We start from the raw sequence: 27,290 nt of genomic DNA, 5'->3' as shown, positions 1-27,290 counted from the left end.
AAATTAAATGTGTACAATAATGAAAAGATTAATGAATCTATAAGTTCGACATTGTGATACTGTTTTTGTTAATATTTTACAGAACTTATGAAAATGCACTGGAATATTTGCTTAACGAATTCATTTGCAGGTGGTAGAGCCAGGCTATTTCAGGAAAAAAACACAACACAGAACTCTAAAATAATCACAACTTTCACCTTTTTTAAAAGGCAGCTCACTTAAGCCTACCTTAGGAGGGTATTTGATGTAGAACTTTCTGAGAATAAGTTTTCATTTGCCATTCAAGGATAGATAGATAGATAGATAGATAGATAGAAAGAATACAATAAAACCGACATTTCTGGTGTACAGTTTTTAAAGTTTTAATATATGTTTTTAGGTCTGTGCATTTGCCACCAGAATTAGAATACAGAGAGGTTCCACCTCCCCCCATAAAACTCCTTCACACTGCCTCTTTGTAGTCACACACTCAGACCACTCAACCCTTGCCACAGCTTATCTTTTCTCCATGGCAATAATTTTTGACTCTTGACAAGTAAATTTTAGTGTTTCCCACAAAGGTTCCTATCCCTCTAGTGAGATCCCAGAAATGTCTTTCTCTCTGGGTGAAGGTGATAACATTTATCATCTCCTTGTGGATAGGTTCTGAGATGAACTGCATTGAAATAGATAAAGGTGGTTAGGATGATGTCATGAGGCACCCTTCATAGGCACAAACGTGGCGAGATGACATGGGAAGGCAAAGCAAATGCTGATACTAACTCCTTTCTCTTTCCCTAGCACACCTGCTGCCACCTTCTCAACTGATGTCTATCTCAAACTGTGCTGACAGATGTGAAGGAGACTTCCACGGTGGGGCAAGGACCCACAGTCTAAATCATATCATTCAAAGATGCTGCTCTTACCACAAAACAGGACAGACTCAAAAGGGGTTGACCAGATCAAATTGATTTTCTTCCTGCCTTTGAATGATAAAATATTCAAGCTCTAGGAGGACACAGCTGGCTAGGGAATGTTGTTTTAGATGGAATGAGGAATGGAGATTCTCACTTCTTCCCAACTGTGGGTGAAGTAGGGAAAGAAACATAATGGAAGTGGGTACCTTGAAAAATATGGGGTTTCTGAGAGATGAAACAAATTTGTTATTTCTTGGATGTAGTCTGCGAGCAGAAACCTCAGAGATGTACCCCATACAATGAGTTCTGGGGAAAGAGTAGAGAGAATAAATAAATATTTGGACAAGAGCCCAGTTGTATCTAGCATTCCCTATCACCTGGGAACAGCATCGAAGGGGTCCATACCCTTACTATGGCTCCCGGGTAAACCGTGAAAATTAGCTTGGTGAGTGAGCTGACGATCCTCCTGAGAGGCCACCTCGCCCTAAGAAAGTCACAGTGTGAGGAGATTTGCTTTACAGTGATGCAAGGGGGACCTTTAGAAGGGAGCTGAAGGCTGGCAACCCCAGCACACTGTAGGGGCTACCACTGTGTCACCTTCAGGAGTCAGCACTACAGACCACTGAGGCCATAGAATAATCAAAAGAAAAGGAATGCCACTCTCCCCACCATGGGTTTGTGGATGATTATCTGAGTGAACTTCTCCTTCCCAGACTCATATTCCCTCCAGAAGAGGATGTCAGAAACTCAGAGTCAAAATTTGAATTTGATTGAGACCGAATTAGTAATCCTGATAATTGGTTCATTAAACTGAATTTCCCCCAATACTATTTTTCTGGAGGCAGATCAATAGCTCCTCTGCTCCTCACTCAAGCCCTTGGCTGTAGAATTTAAACCAGTGACACAAATCTGGGATCAGATGGATTCACTCTGTATCCCAGAAACCAGCTTTAAAGACAGTATGTGGCAAGAGCCCTAACCTCTGACTCACACAAAAATCCTGCTGACACACCAAAAATCACTATTGCATTACCCGTGATGGCTCAGGCTTTCTCAGTATTTCTTCCAGCAGCACAGAACACATTTTGAAGATTCCATTTAAAATGGAGGAGCAGTTTCAGCACAACATTTTAAATATCAACTATGTATTGAATTGAGATCAGTTTTTAAATATGTCAATGAATTTTGTATTCCTGAGGACGGTAAACAGCCTGGGAATAGAGCCAGAACAGAGAGATGACTTGTATCTCCATATCTGTCCCAGAGGGGAAATGCTACTAAGCAGACCGTGCACTCATGGGAGCCTGGAACGAGTGTTTTGGGATTCACAAAACCACCCTGGATAATTAGGGGGCCCCTGCATCCCCGAACCACAGCTTTGAAAGAATCTGCTAAGGAGCCCCACACGCTTCAAGATCTTTTCTTAACCTTTAGAGAAAGAATCACCCAGGGAGCTTATTAAACATGAAGATTCTGATTTAGCTGTCCTGGGATTCTGCATTTCTTAACAAGCAGAGCCACCATCAGAGTAGAGACCGCATGGAGGACTTGGTTAATGAGTTCTGTGCGCACAGCTTGAACTGCCTGGTCTGAAGACTTCTCAGTGTGGCACCTCAATCACTGTCAGCATCTTGCACTGAGGCACACTCGACGGCCTCGGCAGGGCCCTGCTCCCCATGCCGGGCCTTCATCAGCACAATTAATCACTTCTCTTCTTTGCAAGTTCTCCGCTCATTTGTCAGGATTTCCATGTTTTGACACCAAAGAACCACAGTCCTCCAATTGTTTGGGATAGCATTTTCCCATTCTAGAGCACACCTGCCATCTGCTGGCCACAACTTATCTCCAAGATACAGGGAAAGAAAAGCCATCATTTGTTTCTGTCTTGCTCCCCCTTGCTGTCCAGGCACCCCCATGGTTAACAACTCCAGGGTGTGTGGTCAGTGTAAAATGTAAAAGGTGATGTTGCGACCCTGTGCCCTGCTGCCTTCCTTATCTGGCCGGATTGGAGAGAGTGCGTTTGAGGGATCCATTCTAGGAACGCCTTGGATACTGAGGTCTACCTCAGGTTTGCAGGAGGTTATGTTCTCCTCCAAGTGGGTTTGATGTCAGTGCCTAAGGGAAGCAGGCTCTAGAGGAGCTGGGGCTCCCTGGGACTGACGTCTACTTTAGGGATGATCCAAGACAAGGTCGAAGAAATCGGATCCTGTGCTCTGCAACACTGCAATAGGAGAAGACATTCTATCAACATTATTTAGTAAGAGAGTAATTAATACATGAATATTCTCAAACAAGGGGTCTAGGGTTTACTCCTTATTTCACAGAGAAGCCATGTGAACCTAAATGGACAAACTGGCACAAGCTTAGGACATTCTTTGGCTTTTCCTGGTGCAGTGGGCACAACCATGTTTGCACAAGTGTAAATTGTGCATGTCCTATACTCACTCTCAGAGACTGGAACAGGCTGTGTGTGCGCCGGGGGGTGGTGGTGTAGGGGCGGTGGGAACTACTCCTGTTTGTATCGAAATCTGGAATATACCAAACTCTTATTCCAGTTATGAGAAAATAAAAAATGAGGCTGGGAAAAAAACATCCAGAAGCGGTTTAGATCATCAAGGCTCTCACTTCCATTTTTATTCTGACACTTCTTTCAATGGCTCCGAGCCTCAATCTCTTCTGTTGCAAACTGAAAGTTTCACACCTCTCTCACAAGATGGTAGTTGAGATGGAATGAGAGAGCTTGTGGAAGTGGAAGGGTTTCAAGTGATGAAATGTAGAAAGTGTGATTGTGTCTATTGGGTTCTAGTGGCCTGAGACAGCTCCAAGGAAGGCCAGATGGACAGGTCCAGGTATGGGGTTGAGGAGAGAGTGCTATCCATGGGGATCCACTGGGAGTATTTTTTTCTTTTTTAGATTTTAAAAATCTATTTATTCATGAGAGACACAGAGAGAGAGGCAGAGGGAGAAGCAGGTCCCTGTGGGAGCTCCATGCAAGACTTGATCCCCAGACACTAGGATCACGCCCCGAGCCAAAGGCAGATGCTCAACCGCTAAGTCACCCAGGCGTCCCCACTGGGAGTCTTTCTGAAGAACTCAAAAAATGGCTCTACAGTTGTGTATTTTATGTGTTGATGATAATATGCAAGAAGAGAGAGGGAGGGGGAGAGAGAGGCAAAGCATAAAGCCGACTCTTACCTCCAGAGAACTGAGGGCTACCAGAGGAGAGGTAGAAGGATGGGTTAAATCCCTGATAGGTAATAATGAGGGACCTTTGTTTTGATGAGCCCTGGGCATTGTGTGGAAGTAACAAATCACAGGATTCTACACCTGAAACCAATATCACACTGTATATTGACTGGAATTTAAATGGAAACCTGGGAGAAAAAAAATAAAAAGAAAACTTTTCTAAGGACTGAGTTTGGAATTCATCAAAAAGTCTTAGGATCGTTGTATTAAAAAATAAAACCATGGCAGGAAGTACAGTGACACTATTCTCTTAATTCTCAAGTGTTGACTGTAAATGTTTTAGCCTTAAAAAAATACATTTAGAAAGTTGTGTTGACTGCTATTTCATTTGTACTGACTGATAAAGTTTCGAATCTAGCCTAGCCATTGTTTTATTATTCAGGTAATTATCTAAACAGGGTTTCAGTAACCTTGGTGTGAATTCCAATGTGAGGGATTTTAGCACTTATTTCATAATCAGAAACTAATTAACAAATTTAATTAGCCTAAGAAGAAGGCCTTCTTTCTTCTCTTTGTCAGGAACTTGAAAACAGTTATGTGTAGTATCAGTGAAACTGCTGGAGTCTTGAATCTCATTTTTCTGGCCCAAGAAACCTCATCAGGGAACATTTTCTACCAAAACCACTCATTCCTTATTTAAAGAACAGTTTTAATTTCAAAATTTTCTTTTGAAAGATAGCCTTTCGTCTTTAGTTTTTATATGCATATGGATGCACATATAATAAACACACTGGGAATTCTTTACCTACCCTGTGTCTTTTCGGGAGGTCTAAGGCATTGAGAAACAAGAAGAGCGCCATAGGCCCCATATCTCTGAAGCAGAGAGGACGATGAGGCAAAGGACACATAACGACATAGCCACGACTCGGGATAGCACACGAGCAAGTCCTGCACACTTCCCGAGAAGAGAGGGCCCAGTTTACTTCTGGATTTTTCCAGCAGTCTGCGCAAAGAAGGAAACTTGATCAGGTACATGAGTCATAGTGTTCATAAAATGAGAGCAGAACAACCGCTCTGGCAGAAAGCTGTGTTCAGTTTCTGAAATTGCTCACTTTGGTTGAATATTCTCACCTCAAGTTGGGCAAGAGCCTGGACTAAGTGATTTTTTGGAAAGAACCAGAAAAGTTATCTTTCCTCTACGAAGCATAGTCTGGTAAGACTCTGCGAGGGTGTAAGTAGAAATCCAGAGAGCTTGGGATTCAGTGGCCCTATCTAATTACGGTTTTAAAATTAATTTTTCACATCTGATAAAATCACCTCTTCAATGATATGAGGGAAGAATTTACAAACTGCTAATAAACAATAGGTATGGGGTGGGGGGAAGGGAATTAAAGATATTTAAAGACACTGAGCTCTAAAAATGCAGAAACTCAGACCACACCGTATCTGGAACAGCGGTAGGTGATCTAATAATATTCCCCAATTTTTAACCATTTGGGGGGTGGGAATGGAGCAGTCTCTAAGGACACCACCAGTTTCCGGCTTTGGCACATTTTGCGTGGTGGAGTCCGGGGTCTGCCCAGGGTCCCAGCTCCGGCCCCCGGAGTGTGACTCCAGCGCAGCGCAGCTCCTTCCTGGCAAGAGGAGTGGGAATCAAAGTCAGCGGTCGCGGGGGGCGGGGGGGGGAGCTCCGGGCCGCCTGATCACACTCCCTGCCACCACAGCGGCACACTGAGGCTTTCCCCTGCAAAACGTGCCTTGGGAAGTGCGTTTTCAGGAGCTGAGGGCCCGCGGCAAACTGCACCACCAGGCGGCGGGAGCGCGCTCCGCGGAACTGGAGCCGCCGGGCCGCGCGGTGCTTTCCACCCGCCGAGCTCTCCACTAGGTGGCAGCAACACGAATATAATTGGAAAAGCCATTAATGGGTTATGCTCAAAACAATTTCAACTCTTTAAAATCTGCGAGCAGCACTTTAGGAAAGTATCCACAATTGGAATGCTTTTTTTTTTTTTTTTTTTCCTCTAGAAAATTACCAGGCTATTTGCTTTGAGGCCTCCCACACACTAACCTAATATCCAAAAACACAACACAACACAACAAAGCAACGGATTAAAACTTTTTTTTGCAGGGGGAGGGGGGAGCGCCTTTGAAAGAGCCTGGGAAAGATGACTGTTTGAAACATTATTACTGAAGAATTAGCCGAGCCCAGCCTTTCTTACCCTAATTTAGAAAAAAAAAAAAAAGTGACTAGCGACTAAAAGAGTCACTTTTTTGAGTAATAGTTATTATTTATGGACTATTATGTGCCAAGGATTGTATTTAAATGCTTTAAAAACATTGATTCACTGAATCTGGATCAGAGCTTTTTTAAAAGCCCAGATTTGAACTTAAGCCTGTTTAGGGCCATCTCCTCTGTATTTTCCATGACCTTATTGTGCTTTTTCTGCTAGAACCATTTTCAAAACCCATATTGAAGGAGACATTGGAACGGCTTTCACAGTGTGATTTTGGGTGCATACAGGGATGTATTCACTCAATTTATGATTTTCCCTTTCGTGTAGATGCATAACATTAATCCAATGAGGGATAATAATGTATTTTGATTCTACAGTTACATTGGAGGCTAAAAGTGAAGATTGGTTTGGGAGCAATAGCAAGGTAATAAACACATTCATGCTGAAACTTAAATGACTGTTAGCATCATGGCTGAGAGCAGAGGAGGGCTGGAGAGGACAGGGGGTTACCAGGTGCTTTGAAAACCGAGTTAATACCAAGCAACTGTCTGCCAGGCATCCACAGTGAGTGGGCCTGCCCTCTGAAGTCCCCAGGACCTTTGTCTCTTAATTCAGTTCTAAATTGGACTAGAACCTATTATAGATAGGCTAAGCCAATTGTTCTGCCCAACGAATTTACTGTATAGTAAAGCTGCACTTCAGTGTCCTTTATTTCAAGGGCCTTTAAAAGAGATACAGTAGCATCTCAGTGTGGTAATCCCAAAAGCTGATTCACACAAAGAGGAGAAAGTCTCTTTTCTACTTTACACACTAAACTGTCTGGGGTGGAGGAGTACTGAAAGAAGAGAAAGGAGCAGGGTTGAGGGACTTAGGGTCCAGTGTTCTAGGATAGAGTGTTCCAGGATGGAGTGACTTGATTCTCCGTCTGTGGCTAGCATCATGTCCTCAGTTATCTGCAGGCAAGGTCAGGTGACCTTGGGTGCCAATAAGCTTAGCACATATTAGTAGTAAGAGTTATCCTTAACTATGCCTCTACCTACTAAGAGTCCAGTGTTGTTCTTATCTGTCTCATGCTTAGTTGTTATGCAAGCCCTGCTGGGGAGCTGATTCTATCCTTTCTCAGGAACAATGACTTTCCCAGTTTCCAATAGTTAGCAAAAGACATAGCGAGGATTCAGATCCTATTTTCTTAGCTGTATTTCCTCTACTTTTCTAGGGCCTTCCTCTGAGGCCATGGCTGGTGAAACCTACTTACTGAGAGCCACCAGGGCTCATACTAGCCAATGTGTATCAGTTAGTAAGCACAATTGGCTCTCAATGTGATTAATTATATAGCAAAGGCCTGTTCAAGTTTAGGTCTACTGAAAATGCTACATCCAATGGAGGCATTAGAAAGCAATCCTGAGAAAATAAGCATACGTGTGAATAAAGCCCCCCTCCAACTCTTTTCCTGGCTTAAGCAGGAGTTAAAGAAGAGAAAACAGCATGAATCTAACCCAAAAGGCAGCACAACCAGGTTTTATCCTGTATACCTGGCAGCCAAAAAATGATTTGCTCAACTTTCTTAGGGACAACAGAAGGGTAGGGGTGCAAAGAGATGAGACAAAGCTGCTGAAAATTTTTGGTGCTGCTTTGTTCTCTATCCTAAGTGTTTAGTTTTGTTTGCATATAGCGACTTTTCTGTGGTTTCAATCCCCAGAATTCCCGCTTCCCAAAGGACAAAGGTCACTCTGGAATTCTGACCAAGACTTCATAGAACAAAGGAGAGAAAGCCAGCATACCTCAAGCAACATTTGCATTCTATAAGACAAGTACACTGAGCTGTACACACAACAGTACATTTGTGCTACGTGAACATGTTTTTCTGCAAATGTTTATTTAGAAAGATTTTTAACAAATTTCAAGCAGCTTGTATCTATGGCAGTTTCTTCAGGTGAAAAATGTGCTAACTGTCACTATGAAAACCAAGATGCAGGCAACAAGGAGCAAAATCAGACCTACACGACAATATTTTGAATGCTTTTCTTGTTCCTCTTCCTTTTTCAATAAGGTGTCAAAACCGGGTGTGTACATGTCTCCCAACCAAAACCGTAGGTCATTAGGGTTTTCCTAAAAAAAAAAAAATAATAAAAAAAAAAAGATTACATAGAATAGGCTCAATCAGTAACCAGTCAATGTTACAGACTAATTGATACTGCAGAACAATCACCGTCAGAGGTATCGAAGGTTAATATTCACACTGTTCCAGGTGAGGCTTAAGTGTCACAGCTCAAATAAGAGAGGCTAGGCTTTGAAGAGCATCATTATTTCTCACCAGCAATGGCTTGAGGCTGAGCTGCCCACCCTCTTTGCCTCTCTAGTCCCAGTGGATTTTAAGTCAGATTCAGGGGTCAGTAAATTAGCTTTAGACTTCTGAGTGCTGTGCTAGGAGAGGAATGAGCACACACTCAGGGAGCTGGGTGGATGCTGGTGATGGCAATAAAATTCCTTGACCACATCGCTATAATTTCAACTTCCTGGTCTTAGAAAAGGTAAAATATTAAAATAGTATATGGATGCTATGCAGGAGGATAATCTTGCAATCCTTGTCTACCTTACTTGTATCCTTCATTTAGTTTGTGTCCTAATCAAAGGCAAATCTGATGCCTACATTCCCTAGGGAGAACTTCCATAATTCCAAACTTCTCTTCCATTCTACTCCTAGCTAACTAAATAGGGAGCTTATTTGCTTCTTCCTTATTTATAAACTCTTAGTAATTTAGAAAAGTGGGATTGGCCAAAGGCTCTTGGAACTCTTACAGCCTGTAAGAGGTAACAATGAGTTAGGGGCTCTGTCTGCTAATTATGACATATAGATAGGGATATTGATGAAAGGGGTTGAATTAATGAAGTATAGAAAGAAATTCTAATTAAAACAAAGCCATGATTTTCAGAAGCATCCCTCAAAAAAGTGCTAGAGATGGCATCATGAGGTCTACAAACGCTGAGGTAACTGTACATGTGGGGGATGGGGGAGGGGACAGACCCTAGTTTTAGCAAAGCACTGCATCCATCATATTTATATTTGATCTTCCTAAACAGAACTCGAGGAATTTTCCAACAAAAGTATTATTCCTCATTGCCAATGATGCTGAATCTCCTTAGCCTTACATCTTTTTTAGTGTTTTTGAGCCTCATTTTCCCATCATTCTATTACTTAAATTGTAGTGCGAGCAAAACTGGACTCCTTATTGTTCTGACAAACTCCCTCACTTACCTGTATTTGTGTCTTTTTTCTTCCTACTCTGGACAGAGGAGCCTCCTTGCTCATGCAAACCATTTATATCTTTTGGAATTCTATGCATTTTTCAAGACAGTAAAAATTAACCTTTTCATGAAGCCTTTTTATAATCCAGTGTGATCGTGTCCTCTTTTGAATCTGCATAGCATTTTCTACTATTATTAGGAGCACTAGCCTCTTCCTCTTTATTGTTCTATAATGATGGTTTGTTACTTTGATCAGTTAGATGAGCTTTTTGATAACAGGGACAGTAATATTCATCTTTATAGTTTTTTTTTGCCATTCATGTAAACAATAAAGGGCAGAGAAGAACCTCTAGTGTAGAGTCAAGAAATGTTTGCGAAATAAAATACATACTTTCCTAATTGAAGAAAGTGACTTTTTAAGCGGCCCAAGCGTCCATCAAAAGATAAATGGATAAAGATGTGGTAAACATATATATAATGGGATATTATTCAGCCATAAAAAAGAGTGAAATATTGCCATTTGCAGCAACACAGATAGAGCTAGACATTATAATGCTAAGCAAAATAAGTCAGAGGAAGACAAATACGATATGATTCCACTCGTGGTATTTAAGAAACAAAACATATGAGCAAAGGAAAAAGAAAGAGAGAGAGAGAAGCCAAGAAATAAAATTTTAACTATAGAAAACAAACTGATGGTTAACAGAGGGAAGGGGGTTAGAGGGATGGGTTAACCAGAGGATGGGGACTAAAGAATGTACTTTTTGTTATGAGCACTGGGTGAATTGTTGAGTCACTAAATTGTACACTTGAAACGAATACAACGCTGTATTGGCTGCCTGGGTGGCTTAGTCGTTTAAGAGGCTGCCTTTGGCTCAGGTGATGATCTCAGGGTCCTGGGATCCAGTCCCACATTGGGCTCCCTGCTCAGCAGGGAGTCTACTTCTCCCTCTCCCTCTCCTTTCCTCCTACCCCCAGCTTATGCTCTCTCTCTCTCTCTCTCCCTCAAATAAATAAGAATCATTTTTAAAAATATAGTAAAAAAGTAATTAAAAATAATATAACACTGTATTTTAACTACACTGGAACTAAAATTAAAAAAGAAAAAAGAAAAAGAAAAAAAAAAAGAAACTAACTTCTTAGAAGTCTTGACCTTCAGATTCCTGATTAAAAAAAAAAAAAAAAAAAGCCCACAAGATTACTGTTGCTATGGGGGAGTGTCTGTTATGGAAACTTCACTGGAAAAGAGGTTACATTAAGAAGGAGATACATTAAATCTAGCAGGAGACTGAAAAACCTCAAAGACTCCAGACAATAAGATATTTCAAGAGTGCTCGTTTGAGATTTTTTTTTTTAAGTGTAAGAGTTTACACTTTTGTCCTCTTTCCAACAGAAAAAAATCTTCAGGTGCTTAAAGTATGAGACTCGGAGCAGATATACACCTTCTTAAGTGAAGTATAAGTGGAAAAAGTCAGGCCTCCCTGGCCCTGGGGCAGGCAGGGGCAAGCTAAGGCTGGGGAGGAATCCAGTCCACTCAGAAAACAGAGGGCCACTCTTCCTGCTTTGTAGGTATTTCTAGATCTATTTGAGAGATGATACCAGGGGGAGAAAAAAAAAGAAAAAAACAAAGAAAGACTGCGGTTGGGTTTAAGCTGGGTGAATGAGTTCATTGCATACTTTTCTTGTGTTGAAATGTTTTTGTTTTGTTTTGTCACTGAGACATAGGACACTGTCCAAAATGTAAATCTGCAATCTTAAATCACTGAGTGGGCTTGGAATAAGATGACCCTTGGTGAGAACTGCCTTGTACCATGCCTGAGACAGAGCACTGAATAAATATTTTTGAATAAATGCAGAATAGGGAATTCTTAAGTGTTCATGAAATAAACGGTCACAAAACTAGGGGAAAACATACAAAATCTGGCAAATTAATTTTCATAAACCTTTTACCTTCTAGGTGAACTTTTCTGTCACATCATTTCTTTCTCTCTACACTAGATAGATGCCAGTATATTGCTGCCATAGTCAAACTCAGAACAAATCAATAAACACATATTGACTAGGAGAGAGAGAGGGATGCTTGGAGCCAAAATGACCAGAAATCGAGAGATTTGGGTCTAGTTAAGAGTGTTTGTCACCTTACTACCCATTTTTTAAAGGAATATTTAGCTGATATTCTTCATCAATTGAAGGAGGTGATTCTTTGCTTTGAGTACCTTCAGATGCCCAGAAAGGTTTGTATGCAGGGAATGCCTGTCATATTCCTCAGCGGTCCATGAGGGATTCTTTTTTCTTTCTTCCATAGCTTCCTCCAAACCTATGTCACCATAGAGTGGGTTATTCTTCAGAACTGATGACAAGGATGGTGGAGGATGATCCACAGCAACAGCACCCTCTGCATTGGATCGCCTCATTTGCTGAGCAGTGATGGTCTTTTCTCTCTGTTAGGAGGCACAGGGACAAGGCTTCTTTTACCAATGGGTCACTGGAGGATGAAATGTGAAATAACTGCCCCTGAAAATTTGTGGATTCCACCTGGAAACCCAACAGATTAGGACAATGAATGAGGAAAGGATTCTAGGATCTAATCTGACCTAGAATCCTGTCATTAATTAAATTTTCTTCTTTGTGTGTGATCTTGTTCGCTTCAGTAATCATTTATGAAAATGCTCTTTTATAACTACAGAGAAAGAACATTGTTTTTTAATTCTAATAGCAGAATTCTGGACAATGCCAGTTTTTTTTTCCCACCTCACTTGCAGTGATATTTAATGACATTTTACTTCTATTTGTGTATTCCATGACTGATAAAAATAATATTTAACCTTGCTGTATTAATCCAGCAATGTCAAGATTAAAAGGCATTTTATAGATATGCCTTGGCTTTCAAAAAACTCTCTTGAGACTCGTTTTTCAGATAATGTGAAGGACAGAACAGCATCATACTCCTTTATGTGTCTACAGACCAGCTGGCTATTAGATGGCTCTAATATTGACTTAAAGATAGATTTTTAAAATCTTTTTTTATTGAAGCAAAATATACTTATAGAAATGTAACATATCATAAATGGATAGCTCAATAAGAAATAGAACATTACCAGCATACCTCATGTTCCCTTCTTGATAACCCTTGCCTTCTCCCTGCCCAAGGACAATCAGCATCTCGAATTTAGCAGGGTAGGGTAATTATGTTTTTCTGTGTATGATTGACCTGCAGGTTTTACTTTGCTTTTTTTCACCCCTTTGACTGTAAAATTATTATGGAGGTAGAAACATTTTGCATTGAAATTTGTTCATTGGCTGAATAAAATTAAGAAGAAACAAAAAGCTTATAGATTAATGCCTCAGTTATAATGGGCATCAAGAGAGAGAAATTCTACATAAGACAACTTAGGTTTAACCCTTAAAAACTGGTGACACATTTCATTAATTTACAGCAATTTTTTAATACATGTGTTTCACATATTTAAGTCTTCCTAAACAGAGAAATTTCAATAGCAATTAATATTACTCTGAGTTATATTTCTAATCATCAAGACACTGATTCCCTTAGCATATATTGGGTATATAGGTCACATTAAGTACATATTTATATAAGCTAGGTTGTGAAATAGTATTACATACAGTTTCTTTCTGAAATGGCTGATAAGCCAAAAAAAAAAAAAAAAAAGAAAAGAAAAAGAATCATCTAGATAAAACCATTCATATTCTCTTTGGCCTTAAGCTTCCCTAATTTTCTTAACCCATACATTTTTTTATGGGTCAAGTTAGAGATCTCTGAATTTATTAGGTTGTTGGTCTGCTCAACATCAATTTATATTCTTCAATACTGAAATTTTCAATGAAATAATACATCATCTTGACTTAGCATTTGTCTTTAAGATGGATGGCTTCATAAAAAAAGTTTCTGAATTGAGAAAAACAATTTGATATGAAATTTAGATCATTTCAGCTTAGCATAATTCTGACTTAAGGTTTTTTTTTTTTCCAAGGCTAGACATCTTTGATCATCTTTGAGAGGGATAATTCTTCAGGCATTAACAAATTTACTTTGTCAGTTTTCTTGCCCACTGGACTATTTCTTGAGCTTCTTAAGTAAGAAAGCTCTATAAATGATGAAAAAACAATTTTGAGGGTCAGGAAAAAATAACAGACTCTATTGCAATTAATACCTTGAAAAACTAATAGGTATAAGATAACAAAATAATTTTAATAATTATTAATTCAGAGCTATCGTCTAAAAAGAACATTCAAGTCGTTAATTCTAAACCATATTCTTGAAAGTCTGAGATCTATCCTAATACATGGTGCCATTTATTTGTGTGTTGCATGACAATTTCATGTCTGAAATATATGTGAAGAGAAAATAGAATATCTTTGCTAAGAATTTGATGGCAGGATAAAAAACACTGATTATAGTTGAGGTTCATTTATATTTTGGTAATTTTTTTCAAATAACTTAAGAAAGAAAAAAAGGCATGTATTTTATTTTAACTCTTGACCCCACATTCTGGATAGATTACATTTACCAAAGGAAAACTCAACAGTAATTCTATTATTTTAGTCATACAGACTCTAAAATAATTTGTATTTTTAAATATTAAAGGAAAGCAACACTTCAAAGCTTACCTAGACTTTTCTGTATTCACCATTACTTTGTCCGTTTTTCTTCATACATTTTAATCATTATTTACACCATTTACATATAAGTAAATTCAGTAAAAAGAGCAAAATAGAATGCATTTTGAGACAAACAAAAAACTTAGACTATAGAATTAATAGACCAATAAAGAAAGAACCTCTAAAAAATGTACTTAAGGAAGAAACTTGATAATAAAAGTAAATATTAAGATGCAAAAAGAAATGCTGAGCAAAAAAAAAAAAAAAAAAAAGGAAAAAAGAAAACTGATAAATCTCTCTATATCTAAGGAAGTATTGATTTTATGATAAAACAGATAATGATTAATTTGTGAGTTTTTAAATAAGGGATAATTAAATCACTGAACTGGAAAATTTAACAGGTATTTTTGATCATGACATTTTAAGAAATCATGTCAGTGAGAGCACAAAAATATTAGTAAAAATAGAGAAAGACTATATAGTTTCTAAATCAGCAGAGCAGTAGAAAGATAAAGGAAACTTGATCATAAGACAACAAAGCTGAAAAAAAGAGTAGAGGGAATCTCAGAAAAATATTAGAAATTTTAGAAAGCATCATGTTAAATGTAAATAGACTAAACCTTTTAATGACAGAGATGTCAGATCAGATTTTTAAAATTAAATTATGTAATATTACAAGTGGAATACCTAAAATATAAGAACTCAAAGAATGAGAGTGAAAGAATGTGAAAAGATATACTGGCAACTACAGCGAAATGAGAGCTACATATTGTGGTGTCTAGTTAAACGCATATGAATTTTATTCTCCCCTCCTGAGCACAAAGGATGACTGCCTTTCCCAGTTTGGTTTGAAGTTATAATGGGGCCAGCTCTTTCCTAGTTGATGATTTATGGATAAAAGTAATAGCACCATTGAGCCTGGTTCCTGAAATCTCCCACAAGATTTTGGCTCACTTTCCTCATTTCCATTTTTGTGTCACTATTAAGCAAGGGTTGCATGATGGCAGAACTATAGGATGAAAGAACTTGAGGTCATGGGTTATTGCTTGGAAAAGAGCTGCCGCTAAAATCTACCTGCCCTTCCTCAGACTTTTCATGAGCAAGAAAACTCTTTTATTTTTGGGATGCCTAGGTGGCTCAGTTGGTTAAGTATCTGACTCTTAATTTCAGCTCAGGTAATGATCTTAGGGTCCTGGGATTGAGCTCACTGTCAGACTGTGGGCTCGGCAGGGAGTGTGTTTGAGGATTCTCTCTTTTCCCCTGACTCCACCCCTGTTTTCTCTAATGAGTAAATAGATCTTTAAAAAATATTTTATTTTTAGTTAGTGATATTTTGTGAGGATATGTGCTATCACAGTATGGGCTAGCCTATCTTCCCTAATACACAAAATGGTATATCTTAAAATTCCATAAACATGTGGCATGGGTTTAGCAGCCAAGAAGTGGAAAGAGATAAAACACATCAGCAGCTGGACTGATGCCTATTCACAACCTATAGTAAAAAACTGGCATAAATGTCATCTGTCATAATGCAATCCAACTACTTTGTAGCTCTAGGAGAGATACTTACAAATAATCAGAACATTTATGTACATATAATGACATTAAAATAATCAGAGCATTAATGTGATACAAGGAAGAGATGAGATTAGAGAAAGAGCTGAACAGTTGGAAAGAAGAAATGAAAGAGTAGAGAGGACCTAGAAATTCGATGCCCTCTATCCTTCTATTGTTGAAGATCTGTTTGCAGATCCCAAAACCAAAACACAGAACTCTTTAAGAAAAAAAAAGTTGAGCAAAATATGCCTATTGAAATTTCTCAGTTGAATAAAGTGACTTAAGATAAAGATCATGTAAGGCTGCACTTTCATAACTCTTATCCCTGAGAGTTTCTATGTGGTTGTCACTGACTTTAAGAATACAGTAATGGAGGCACGAAAGCCAGTTTGAGAATTATGCCTTCAGAGAACTTCAGGCATGTTTACTGATTTATAAAACTGACAGCAAGTAGTCAGTTATGTCAGGTAAGATTACATTAATAAATAGCCTCCTAAATTCTGTAAGAAATATATTACCGAAGAGATCACAAGCCTACACCTAAAAGCTTTTGGGTATTTAGATATAAAACAAAACAATACAAAACAAAAGAAAGCAGTGACAATAACCCTAGATTTCCACATTTCCTAGAGTAGAAGTAAACTTTGAAGCCTACAAAGGAGAGTCTACTTTTGCGGCAAAAAGAGAGCAGTAGGGGATCCCTGGGTGGCTCAGGGGTTTAGCACCTGCCTTCAACCCAGGGCATGATCCTAGAGTCCCAGGATCGAGTCTCACGTTGGGTTCCCTGCATGGAGCCTGCTTCTCCCTTTGCCTGTCTCTCTCCTCTAAAAAGCAGAATCATGATCTAATCAATCTTTCACACCTTCAAGGAAGGAGGCCACACAAACTATTCCCATGGGATCTCAGAATTACTTTGGAATAGTGACTACTGTGTCTTTAATTTTTCCCATTCAGAAAGGAAGAATTTATAGATTTAAAAAATATATTTATATATGTAGTTATTATGTAAAAAACATATTATGCATATTATTACATATTATGTAAATACATTTTAAAAGAATAATAAACTGTGGCAGGGCCTGGCTAGCAAATCCATTTCTTTTTATGGGCATACAACAGCCCATGGACTAGGACATAGGACTGGATTGGGACATACCCTAACTCAGGATTGACCCCGGAAATTCCTGGATTCTTCGGTTACTCTCTTTCCAATCTACAGGCCCAGCAGAGATTCTGATACAGTAGATCCTCAAGAAGGAACAGTCTGGATTCCATTTGGAAGCCAAGCCCTAGGACATCCATATCACTCATATCAGACCTGGTATGAGACATACATTTTATTGTGTTAAGTCACTAAAACTTTAAGTTTATTTGTATCTACAACATAAGTTAAGCTAACCACCAAGAAAGTGTGTGTGTGTGTGTGTGTATAGACACACACACACACACATATCAGACAAAATAGGTCTTCTTTTTTTTTTTTTTTTTAAAGATTTTATTTATTTATTTATGAGAGACATAGAGAGAGAGAGGCAGAGACACAGGCAGAAAGAGAAGCAGGTTCCATGCAGGGAGCCTGACATGGGACTTGATCCCAGGTCCCCAGGATCCCACCCTGGGCTGAAGGTGTCGCTAAACCTCTGAGACACCCGGGCTGCCCAAACAAAATAGGTTTTAAATAAAAGACTTTGTTAGACACAGAGGATTGCTACACAGTGAAAAAAGGTAGATATCATTAGTAAAATATAATAATTCTAAACTTGTATGCATCTAATAGTCTCAAACTTTATAAAGCAAAACTGGAGATAATTATAAGGAGAAATTTGTACATACAATTTGTATTAAGCAGACAAAACAATTACTAAAGATAAAGAGGATCTGAGCAATAAAACCAACTTTGATCAAGTGAAATATACTGACATCTTTATTAAACAATTGAAAATACTAATTTTTAAAATATATACTACATGTTTACAAAAACTGATAATATGCTAGACTATAAAACAAATTTCAAAGACTCAGTATTATATGGATCATGCTGTTTAAACACGGTCAACTTTGTTAGAAATTTATATATCAATTTCAAAAAGTTATAGTACCACATTTTATAGAAAACTAAAACATACACTTCAAAGAAATAATAACGGAAATTAATTTTGAACAGAATGGAAATGAAAATTGTAAATTTGTTGGCCAGAACTGAAATGAGTATTTTGAGGGATTATTATAGAAAAATATGTTTGCATGATAAAAGCAGAATGAGAAAATTAATGAGATAATAAGAAACAACACAGATAGAAGTAGAGAAAATTATACTGCATATTAACTGCAATTTAATATAATTTTAAAAGAGATAGAAGTAGAAATCAATTCATATTACAAAGGAAAAAGCTAATACACAATGGAGAGGATGAACAGTATTGAAAACTATTTCTCTGGAAGGGCTGGAAAGACTGAAATACCCCTGGCCATACTGCTCAGGAAAAAAGACACAAATCCACAGGGTTAGAAATGTAAAAGAAACATGAGTAAAGACATAGCAGAGATTAAGAAATGTAACAGGAGAATAATCTGAGCAATTAAAAAATTTATATACAACTGGGCAGTTTTCCACATAACTTACCAAACTTAAGGAAGAAAGTGAAAATGTTAATAAACTTGTGATAATTTGACTAACTGAATCAATAGCTTAAAATCTACCCCAACTGCACACATATTGAAAAATACCCAGCCAAGAGATTATTGCAGTCATCTTCTACCAGACAGTCTTGAAAACAGATCATTCCTATTTTTGTCAAATATTTCCAGAAAATAGGAAAACAAAGAATATTCCACAGTTCATTTTATGAGGTTGGTATAAACTCCTGACAAAGGCAGTTTAAGTAAAAGAAAAGGTCAGTTATAGGCCAATTTCTCTTATAAGCACAATGCAAAAATTGTGAATCATCTATTGCTAAAGATAATTCTACAATATGTATAAATTATACATACCAGGATAAGACAGATTCATACCAGGAAAGAATTTTTACCTGGAAGGTGATTTAAAAAATTAGAAGATAAATGTAATTCACTACATTAAGAGGGAAAGATGTAGGATTTCGCAACAGATTCTGAAAAAGATTTTGAAAACATTCAACCATATTTAAAGCATACTTTCTTAGCAAACTAGAAATATTAGGAAATCTTTAAAAACTAATTAAGAGAATCTGCCTTAAACTTCTAGGGCATAGTTTACCAAATAATCACAATATTAGAAGCATTTGTTTTAGTTTCAGAATTAATACAAGGATGTCAATAATCACAAACATTCATATGTTACTGCAGTAGAAGCCCCAAGCAATACAATAAGAACAGTAAAATTAAGTAAAAAGAATAAAGATTTTAAATAATGAAACAAAACAGCAGATGGCATGATTACAGGGATATGTATTGTCAAAAGAGAATAGATTAACAGAATTTCAGGATTTAAGATCAATATATAATACTTATATAGTCTATAATAATCAATGGCATACATGAGTAACACTATTATAATATATGATTTAAAAAGTTCTAGTGTTAAGAATAGTAAGTGCTATAAGTATTTAGATTTATAAACCTAACAAACTTTATGAAAACGTCTACATAGAGAATTATAGGACTCATTGAAGGGCCATATGAGGTCCTGAAATGAAAAAGATATACCATGTTTATGGATTGGGAGAATCACGATCATAAAGATTTCCATTTTTCCCCAATTTGATCTGTACATGCAGTGAAATCCCTTTTATAATCTTAATGTAAACAAGGCATTTTGTTTATTACTTGTGGGAGTACAAACAAACTTGTGGTCCCCAGGGACTACAGTAATTCTATTTCCCAAACTGCTAGAATGGCTATCTTTATAAATCACAGATTTGGTCATGTGATTCTCTTGCTTAAAATTTTTCACCAACTCCTCAAAATTGTCAAGATAAAAATATAAAATCTCACAATTACTAAGCCTTTGTGGTTTCACCCAGGCCTCTCTTGAATCTTGTCTCCCTGCCTTCACCTCCACCTAACCAGGGCTCTGGAGTCACATTCTCTCATAACACTGATGGTGTGCTTCCTTAAGGCTTTAGTGCCAGAGGCATTTGGGTTTGGTCTGAGAGTTGTATGGTGGGGACAGGTTGGGTGTTGTTTCTGGCAGCTCACTGTCCAAAGCTAAATTCCAAACCCCACTGGAGATTTTGTGAATTACATAAATTTAGTCTAACTTGATAAATCATGTTTTGATATTTGCCTGTAAATCCCTGAGCAACTAAATGATGCCCCCAATCTATTTCCCAGATAATAATTTAAGTGCTTCAAAGGTTCTATAACATTTCCCCAAATATAGGCTTAAAAATGGGAGACTATTTGGCAAGCAGGGCTGTTCTATTCAGAACAGTAAGTGGAGGATTAGGAATAGAGACATTCTTATGGAAGGCAGGACAGATCTCAAGGACATGTCCAGAGACAGGTTGAATTATAGCATACAAAACAAACAACCAAAAAAAAAAAAAATCCACCCAAAACAAAAAACTGAGAAGAGACATCAGAACTTAAGGGGAAGAGTTAGCTATTAAGATAGAAAAAAAAAAAAACGGGCAAGGAAAGGTGAATAGGAAATAAATCCAGGAGATGACACTGTCTAGAACTCAAGGCAAGAGCAATCTCTTACCCTTGACCTTTTATTGCAACTTACAGGTTTAGCATGGAATGCTCTTGGGTTCTGAAACAAATGTGATACAAGCCAGGAAAAGATAAAACAAAGAGATTAGTCTGAAAAGATTCCGAAGTCTATGCTAATAATAATAATAATAATAATAATAATAATAATAATAAAAGAGCCCACTACAGTATCTGAAACATATTTTATCATTTAAACTAAAAAAAAAAAAAAATCTGCCTTTTCCTTTCATTACCTCGTTTTTATAAAGGGATTGGCAGAAATATTTGGAATACAATTCCAAATGCCTTCATCAGACACATGCCCCAAATTATTTTAACAACCAGAAACATTAGATTTTGGCGAACGTTTGTTCATTGCACTGAGATGGAATTTATTGTGAAGCTTCTTTACTTCTCTAGTGTAAGAATTTAAGAAGTATAAATATAGTGGAATCAAGAAATATGCACTCATACTCTCTCCCTGCAAACATGGCGACCTGTGTGTTTCCGCAGCATGGGATTCAGTGTCCTGGGGGAGGGGAGTGGCATGCATGAGAACAAGTGCTTGCTTTTCTTTATGCCCAGAATTACTTTTGCATGTAAAAGTGGCTTACAGAATTTCCTCTGAAATTGGAATGTGAGTTTTTAAGAAAGCTTTGAGAGATAAATCATGGATATAAATATGATGCATATATTTAGGAATTCAACCCCATATTTGGGATTATAGGATATGTGTTTTAACTGCTGAGGTACTATTAATTTTGGAGGTAATGGTTGTAGTTAGGTACTTTGACATTCCCTGAGGTAGTCTGAATCCCAAACACCATGCACCTGGGTGCTATAAGACCCAGGGATAAGCCGACACAACTCTGAAGTCTTTGTGGATTTCATGTGAGCATAAAATCTACTACTTGAGTTATGGATTGACAGGTGTATTGACTATGTTTCCTAACACCACCATCTATGCAGACACAGACATACACACAGAGACACACACAGCCCTGCATCCACACTATAAATAAGGAAAAGGCATGTAGTATTATCAACTGTTTTTTCAAAATCCAATGAAAGGATAATTTCAACACAATTTGGAATACTGTCAAATAATAATAATTTCTTAAGCTTTTATAGGAAACCTTTTCTTTCAATTATTTTTATCTCATATTGTACGTTCTCATTTTTAAACAAATACATAAAATTAATATTATACTATTTTTTCAAGTGGAAATACTGAGGCATGAACCAAATAAGGGCCATAATAAATGTCTCTTAAAGTGGCTTACTATGGATTTGAGATAAGACACCAAATTTCTAATTTCTTTGTTCATTGCTCTACCCATTGGCTAAATGTATCCCCAACAGAGTGAGGGTTTTATTTTATTTTATTTTTTTAAAAGATTTTTAAAATTTATTCATGAGAGACACAGAGAGAAAGGCAGAGACATAGGTAGAGGGAGAAGCAGGCTCCCTGTGGGGCTGTTATGCAGGACTTGATCCCAGGACCCTGGAATCAGGACCTGAGCCAAAGGCAGATGCTCAACCACTGAGCCACCCAGGTGCCCCGAGTAAGGGTATTAAAAGAAGAACTTTTGACAGCTACCACCTCATGCACACCTAACACCTTAACATACCTGGTATAGTCAGTGCCTTCTTCTAGGTACATGACAGCCACTTAAAACTTTCATTATGTCTTTCTATTTTAGATTTATATTCTATGCCACAAATACATCATTCCTGAATTTTAAGATCCAGCCATGGAAAGAATTACTTATTCACATATTATAAATAAAAGTAGTAAATGTAAATCGTAGTTAGTCCTAATTTGTGTCATGCCTCCCCAACTACCTGAATTTGTAAGATTTATTCCCCCCAACCCTATGGACCATCTCAATAGCATATTGGCCTTTATTCTATGTCATTTAACGTTTTTTTTTTTTTTTTAAGAGTAAAGGATAGGGCAGCCCGTGTGGCTCAGCAGTTTAGCATCTGCCTTTGACCCAGGGCATGATCCTGGAGTCCCAGGATCGAGTCCCATGTCAGGCTCCCAACTTGGAGCCTGCTCCTCCCTCTGCCTGTGTCTCTGCCTCTCTCTCTGTCTTTTAAGAATAAATAAATAAAACCCTTAAAAAGAGTAAAAGGATAACAGATTTACTAGGTTTATGTGCAGTTTACAGTTACCAATAATATATCTAAAGACATAGAAGCAGATTTTTATTTACCTCCTTGGTTTTTCCTTGGAAAACCACTTCAACTCATCAGGGCCTACCTATTGAAAAAGACACCCCCTTAAACATTGCATGCATTTCACTCAGGTTTAGAAACAACATTCAACGGAGTTTTAAACCATGCAGATTCACAGGAAGGAAATAGGTTAACTCCAGTAACAAACAAAAGATGTTAGATTGATGTCTTCCAACCTCAAAGGAATTTATTGGATATGTTTTCTTTGACTAAACTTCATTGCATAGGAGGGCCAAGGTTTTCTGAACTGATTTTTGAGTCATTTTGTTCCATGATATAAACAATAAGGAAGGAAAGGGAGGAATTTCATTGCATTTAGCTTAAAATACAAAAATGAGAACCCAAAAGGTATGTATGGATGGTGGGAAGAATTTTAAAGATTATAAAAGGGAAGGAGTCACATTTTTTTTTTTTTTTTTTTTTTACAAAGGCAGTTGTCATAACAGGCTGCCTTATGATGGAAATAAATTAAAATCCTTATAGGTGGAGGAAACACTTACATAATCATTTGAGTGTACTGGATTTGAATGATCTCATGATAAAGGTCCCCAGGAGCCCACAAACACACCACAAAGGAATCACTTTACACCAGGACTCATGAGTAGCAACTGTTTCTTAAAAGAAAACAAATTTCTGTTCAGGGAATTTGAACTACTCCAAAGGATTTAATGACTTGCAGGGGTTTGTAGGTCAGTCACATCTGTTCTGAAATGAAATGCTTCTTCCTGTTTCAAAATTGACTAACCCTTAACCCCATTAGCCCTCACGTCTTAAAACAAAGATTATTCCTGTTTCATGAGCTGTGCCACAGTCAGGGCCTTTATGTTTATTTCAGCACATGGAACTCATCACGGTTTTATTCTTCTCCTTTGGTCAGCAAAAAGAAGCAAGATGCAAAAGAAGAAAGCAACAAATAAAGTCTGCTCTGGGTTTGAAGTTCTGATTGTTATGTCCTGTCCACATGGATACCTGTGGAAAATAAGAGTATCTAAGACCATAGCCAGCACTTTTCCAAGGAGGAGAGCTCCCTCTATTTCCTTTTCCTTCAATCATTAGGTTTTCCATTGTTCTGCTGAGTCTTCTCTGCGTGCAATGAAATGGAGCCCAGCTAAATCAGGCAAAAGCAAGTTCCCTGGTTGTCTCAGAGGCTGTGTTCCAGTCCCCAAGCATCTGCTGCTTTGTGCTTAGAACACACCAGAAGATAGAGGTAGGTTTGTCCCTCCAGAGTCTTACTTGCAAGTGCAACAAGTGGTTTGAAAAATTCTGAAGGGAAGGAGTAAGATGAAAAGGAGGCAATAAAACAAGGACAGACTGAGAAGCTAGTGCTTAGCAAAAAACGAAGGTCGGGGGAATTCACATATTTTATAAAGTGATCGGAGAGTTTCCTTATGCTAAGGAAGAGAGAAAGGCCTTTTTTATATTGTAAGAGTGAGATGCTACTTTGTCACCATGTTCCCTACTGCCTTTTTTTTTTTTTTTCCTTTAGGGGACAACTAATGAAACAGTAAGGAACACCTGGGTGGCTCAGTGGTTGAGCATCTACCTTTGGCTCAGGGTGTGATCTTGGAGTCCTGGGATCAAGTCCCTCATCAGGCTCCTCACGGGGAGCCTGCTTCTCTCTCTCTGCCTATGTCTCTGCCTCTCTCTCCATGTCTCTCATAAATAAATACATAAAATCTTAAAAGGAAAAAAAAAAAAGAAAGAAACAGTAGATAGTGAGAAAGAAACGAGCCCCACCCCATGTATTTGGTCTCCCGGATTTTTACCTGTGAATACACAAGGTTTTGCCAGCGTTGGGTGGGTAGGTAACTCCCCCCTGGAAACCTCACCAGGCTGCCCTGAAGAATTGCTGAGCTCCTCATGAAAGACTTCACATCGAGCTGCAGGAATTTGTCAGGATGGTTGTTATTTGGCAAAACAGAGAGGTCCATGTCTCCCTTCGTCTGCAGTGGAACACAAAGGAAGCAAGAGTGCTCTTGTCAGACTGGTCCATTATTAATGAGCCTCAGGACGCTCCAACCGGCATCTGAAACCAGGTCTCGCAGCCACACTGGGGTGGCACGCTTGAGACGATACATCAACACCCAAGAACAACGCAGCACCCTGCTTTGCCTTTCACACACACACACACACACACACACACACACACACACGGTGCTTGAGTGGGACAGATGGGGCTACACTTATCAAATAGAACAAAATGCCCAGATCAGATATGCGGTGCTGAATGTCTCTCCACACAGCATCAGTTTCAGAGGAAGTATTCTTTGGATCAAGACTGCCAGAATTTCACTGTCACAGTCCATAATCGGAGCACATGAAATATCACCTGGACGGGAGATATGACTTCATTTTTCTCTCTGAACGTCGCCCAGCTAACACAGCTGACTTGGCCCAGGCCTAAGCAGCCTCCCACGTGACGGGCAGGATCTGGTTTCTTCTCCTGTTTTGACTCCCAGAGTCTCAGGCTCATGTGAAACCTGACCACGTTTAGGTTGTCAGCTCTGGCCTGAACGGAGAAATGGCAAGAATTTGCTTTAGAGTTTGCTTCGGTAATTTAGCGCCCCCTTCTACTGCCTTGACCCATTCCTTATCTGAGGTCCCCCTGACTCTGTGTCGAGCCGGAGAGCCCCCTCTGGGGTGTTCTGGGGTTCGTATGGTACACTTGGAACCAGAGAGGACCATGGCTGCTGGGTTTGGATGACGTGCTGTCCTAAGTGAACCCATCTGCTGTTCGGAGAGCCAAGGTGGGAGTGAGGCTGTGGACCTGGGCTAAGCCAGAAGTAGAGGCGACTTTAACGGAGATAAGCTCTTACATTTCAAGCCGCTCTGCCTCGGGCAACCCATACTCCTCGTTGTGAAAATATGGATTTCCATCTAGAAAAGGGGAAAGCTCCCCACCATGAGAAGGTGAAGGATAAACACATTGGCAGTTTTAAAAAGACACAGGTTGTTTGTTATGTTTGCACCTCTGTAAACCCATCTGCTTCAGCAGGAAGGTTTCTCTTCCAGGGGTAAATGGGGTCACATGTGGAATGTATCAGCACCAGATTTCAGAAGAGTGCCATATAGCTTACAAGAAGCAGCAGCCAGGATGTTTGTTCTCAATCGAGCAAGACACTAGAGAGTACTTACCTTCTTCATAGCAAGAAGCGTGGGGGAGTTTGAAAAAATCAAGTCCTACTTACAGTTGGAAAACTAGATTAAACAATCAACATTTTCTGTAAGAATTATTTTTTGGATCCAAACTCTTTCACCGTCTTACAATATGTCAAATACATTTGGGTGGTTTTTAACAATGCGTTTCCTGCAGAAAGTCAGAGGTACTTCATGACAGTTAACCATAGAACAGTTGAATCGCAAGTGCCTTCAAGAATCAAGTGTATTATGTGTATGTGCAAGTGCTTGGTACTTTCTGGATTTTCCTGGCGGCTGCCAGAATACATCTAATGAATAAATATTTCTCAGGCTGTTTGCTTTTCCTAAAAGATTCTTCAGGGAATAACACACATCTTCACGAAGAACCTTACTTCTCTTTGGCTCTCTATATTGGCAAGTGGAGAAACAGAACCTAGATCCAAATATATTTGATTAGGCCTTTTCTTGAGCCAAAGTATGAGGTAGGTGAAATGAGCCTTCAGTTTTCCTTAGGCATCCTTCTTTTAGATCCCTCCACCATGCTCTAGACGCCTGGAGGGGTGTACACTGTCTCCTTCTGTTTATTAGTTTCAGACTCTCCATTTTTGTTCACCATTCTTTATGGACCTAAATGATCAGTTCTTATTTCTTACTAGTATCTCTGTAGATAACCTGCATGACAAACAATTGGAAAATCAAGCTTTTCCTCTTCTCTCCTGCTACTGGCTATTCCTTCCCCTTCCCTGGCCCCCACCTCCAGCCCAACTCACCCCACCCTGTGCCTCTGGTAATGCTAGTCCTTCTGCCTGGAAACATTTCTTCCTAACTCTGGCTGTTGACCACCTCCTAGTCATCCTTCATGGGCCATTGCTGATAACTCACAGCTCACAGAACCTTTGCACATTTTCCCAAGTAGGTATGATTTCTCCTTCCTTTGAAATCTTAGAGCAATTTGTTTATACTATCATCTTACTGTTCTATCATCTTTACAAGCCCTACACTAGATGATACATTACTAAAGAGCAGCCCTTTTGGATGCTTCCTTCCTCTTGAGTCATGTCTGAAGACCCTCACGAAGTCCTTTGCTCAATAAATAATGATGGCTCTAGTCTTTTCCAAAGCCCTAGGAAGGGCTCTACTATGGTTGGAAATTGGTAATCCAATTAAATTTGGTTAACGAATGGCTTAGTGTTGTTTTTCCAAGCTCAGTGAAAAAAGGATTCTATTGCCAAAAATGTTTGTGACATACTCTGTATTCTCTTCTGGTACTTTATGATGCACAGGCTCACCCTGAAGGCTCTGAGAAGCTCTGCTTTGATAAATGTAGCATTGTCCAAATTTATTTGATCATGTAACACCCAATTTATTGTTTTCCTTTTAACTTTTCAAAAAATTTACCCAAGTGTAACTCAAAAAATATTGGTTCAGCGTTTTTATCTCTTTATTGTCGTAACTTCAATCTAGAGTGACGATGGTTATAAATAAATATAAAGAGTTC

The 27,290-nt window shown here is 38.6% G+C and overlaps 1 protein-coding gene across 4 annotated transcripts; it reads right to left on the bottom strand.

Moving 5' to 3' along the window:
• On the bottom strand, positions 1–27,032 carry MINAR2 (membrane integral NOTCH2 associated receptor 2). 4 transcript variants are annotated; one of them, XR_013387609.1, is made up of 7 exons: positions 26,563–27,032; positions 24,984–25,163; positions 24,421–24,597; positions 11,779–12,003; positions 8,318–8,425; positions 4,892–5,085; positions 1–3,117 (listed from the first exon to the last, which is right to left on the bottom strand). XR_013387609.1 is itself a non-coding variant. In XM_077911537.1 (6 exons), exons 2-6 carry the CDS (start codon positions 25,796–25,798, stop codon positions 8,246–8,248), a joined length of 771 nt encoding a protein of 256 aa, XP_077767663.1. In that variant the 5' UTR covers positions 25,799–26,464; positions 26,563–27,032; the 3' UTR covers positions 8,179–8,245. The 4 variants fall into 4 exon arrangements, 3 of the variants coding, with proteins under 3 accessions (XP_077767663.1, XP_077767662.1, XP_077767664.1); XM_077911537.1 differs by lacking the exons at positions 1–3,117; positions 4,892–5,085 and adding an exon at positions 25,790–26,464 and having other exon boundaries at positions 8,179–8,425; XM_077911536.1 differs by lacking the exons at positions 1–3,117; positions 4,892–5,085 and having other exon boundaries at positions 8,179–8,425.
• Between the last annotated feature and the right edge of the window lie 258 nt (positions 27,033–27,290).

Source organism: Canis aureus, chromosome 10 (genome assembly GCF_053574225.1).
Source record: "Canis aureus isolate CA01 chromosome 10, VMU_Caureus_v.1.0, whole genome shotgun sequence".
NCBI lineage: Eukaryota > Metazoa > Chordata > Mammalia > Carnivora > Canidae > Canis > Canis aureus.
This window is presented reverse-complemented; position numbering and strand designations above follow the sequence as displayed.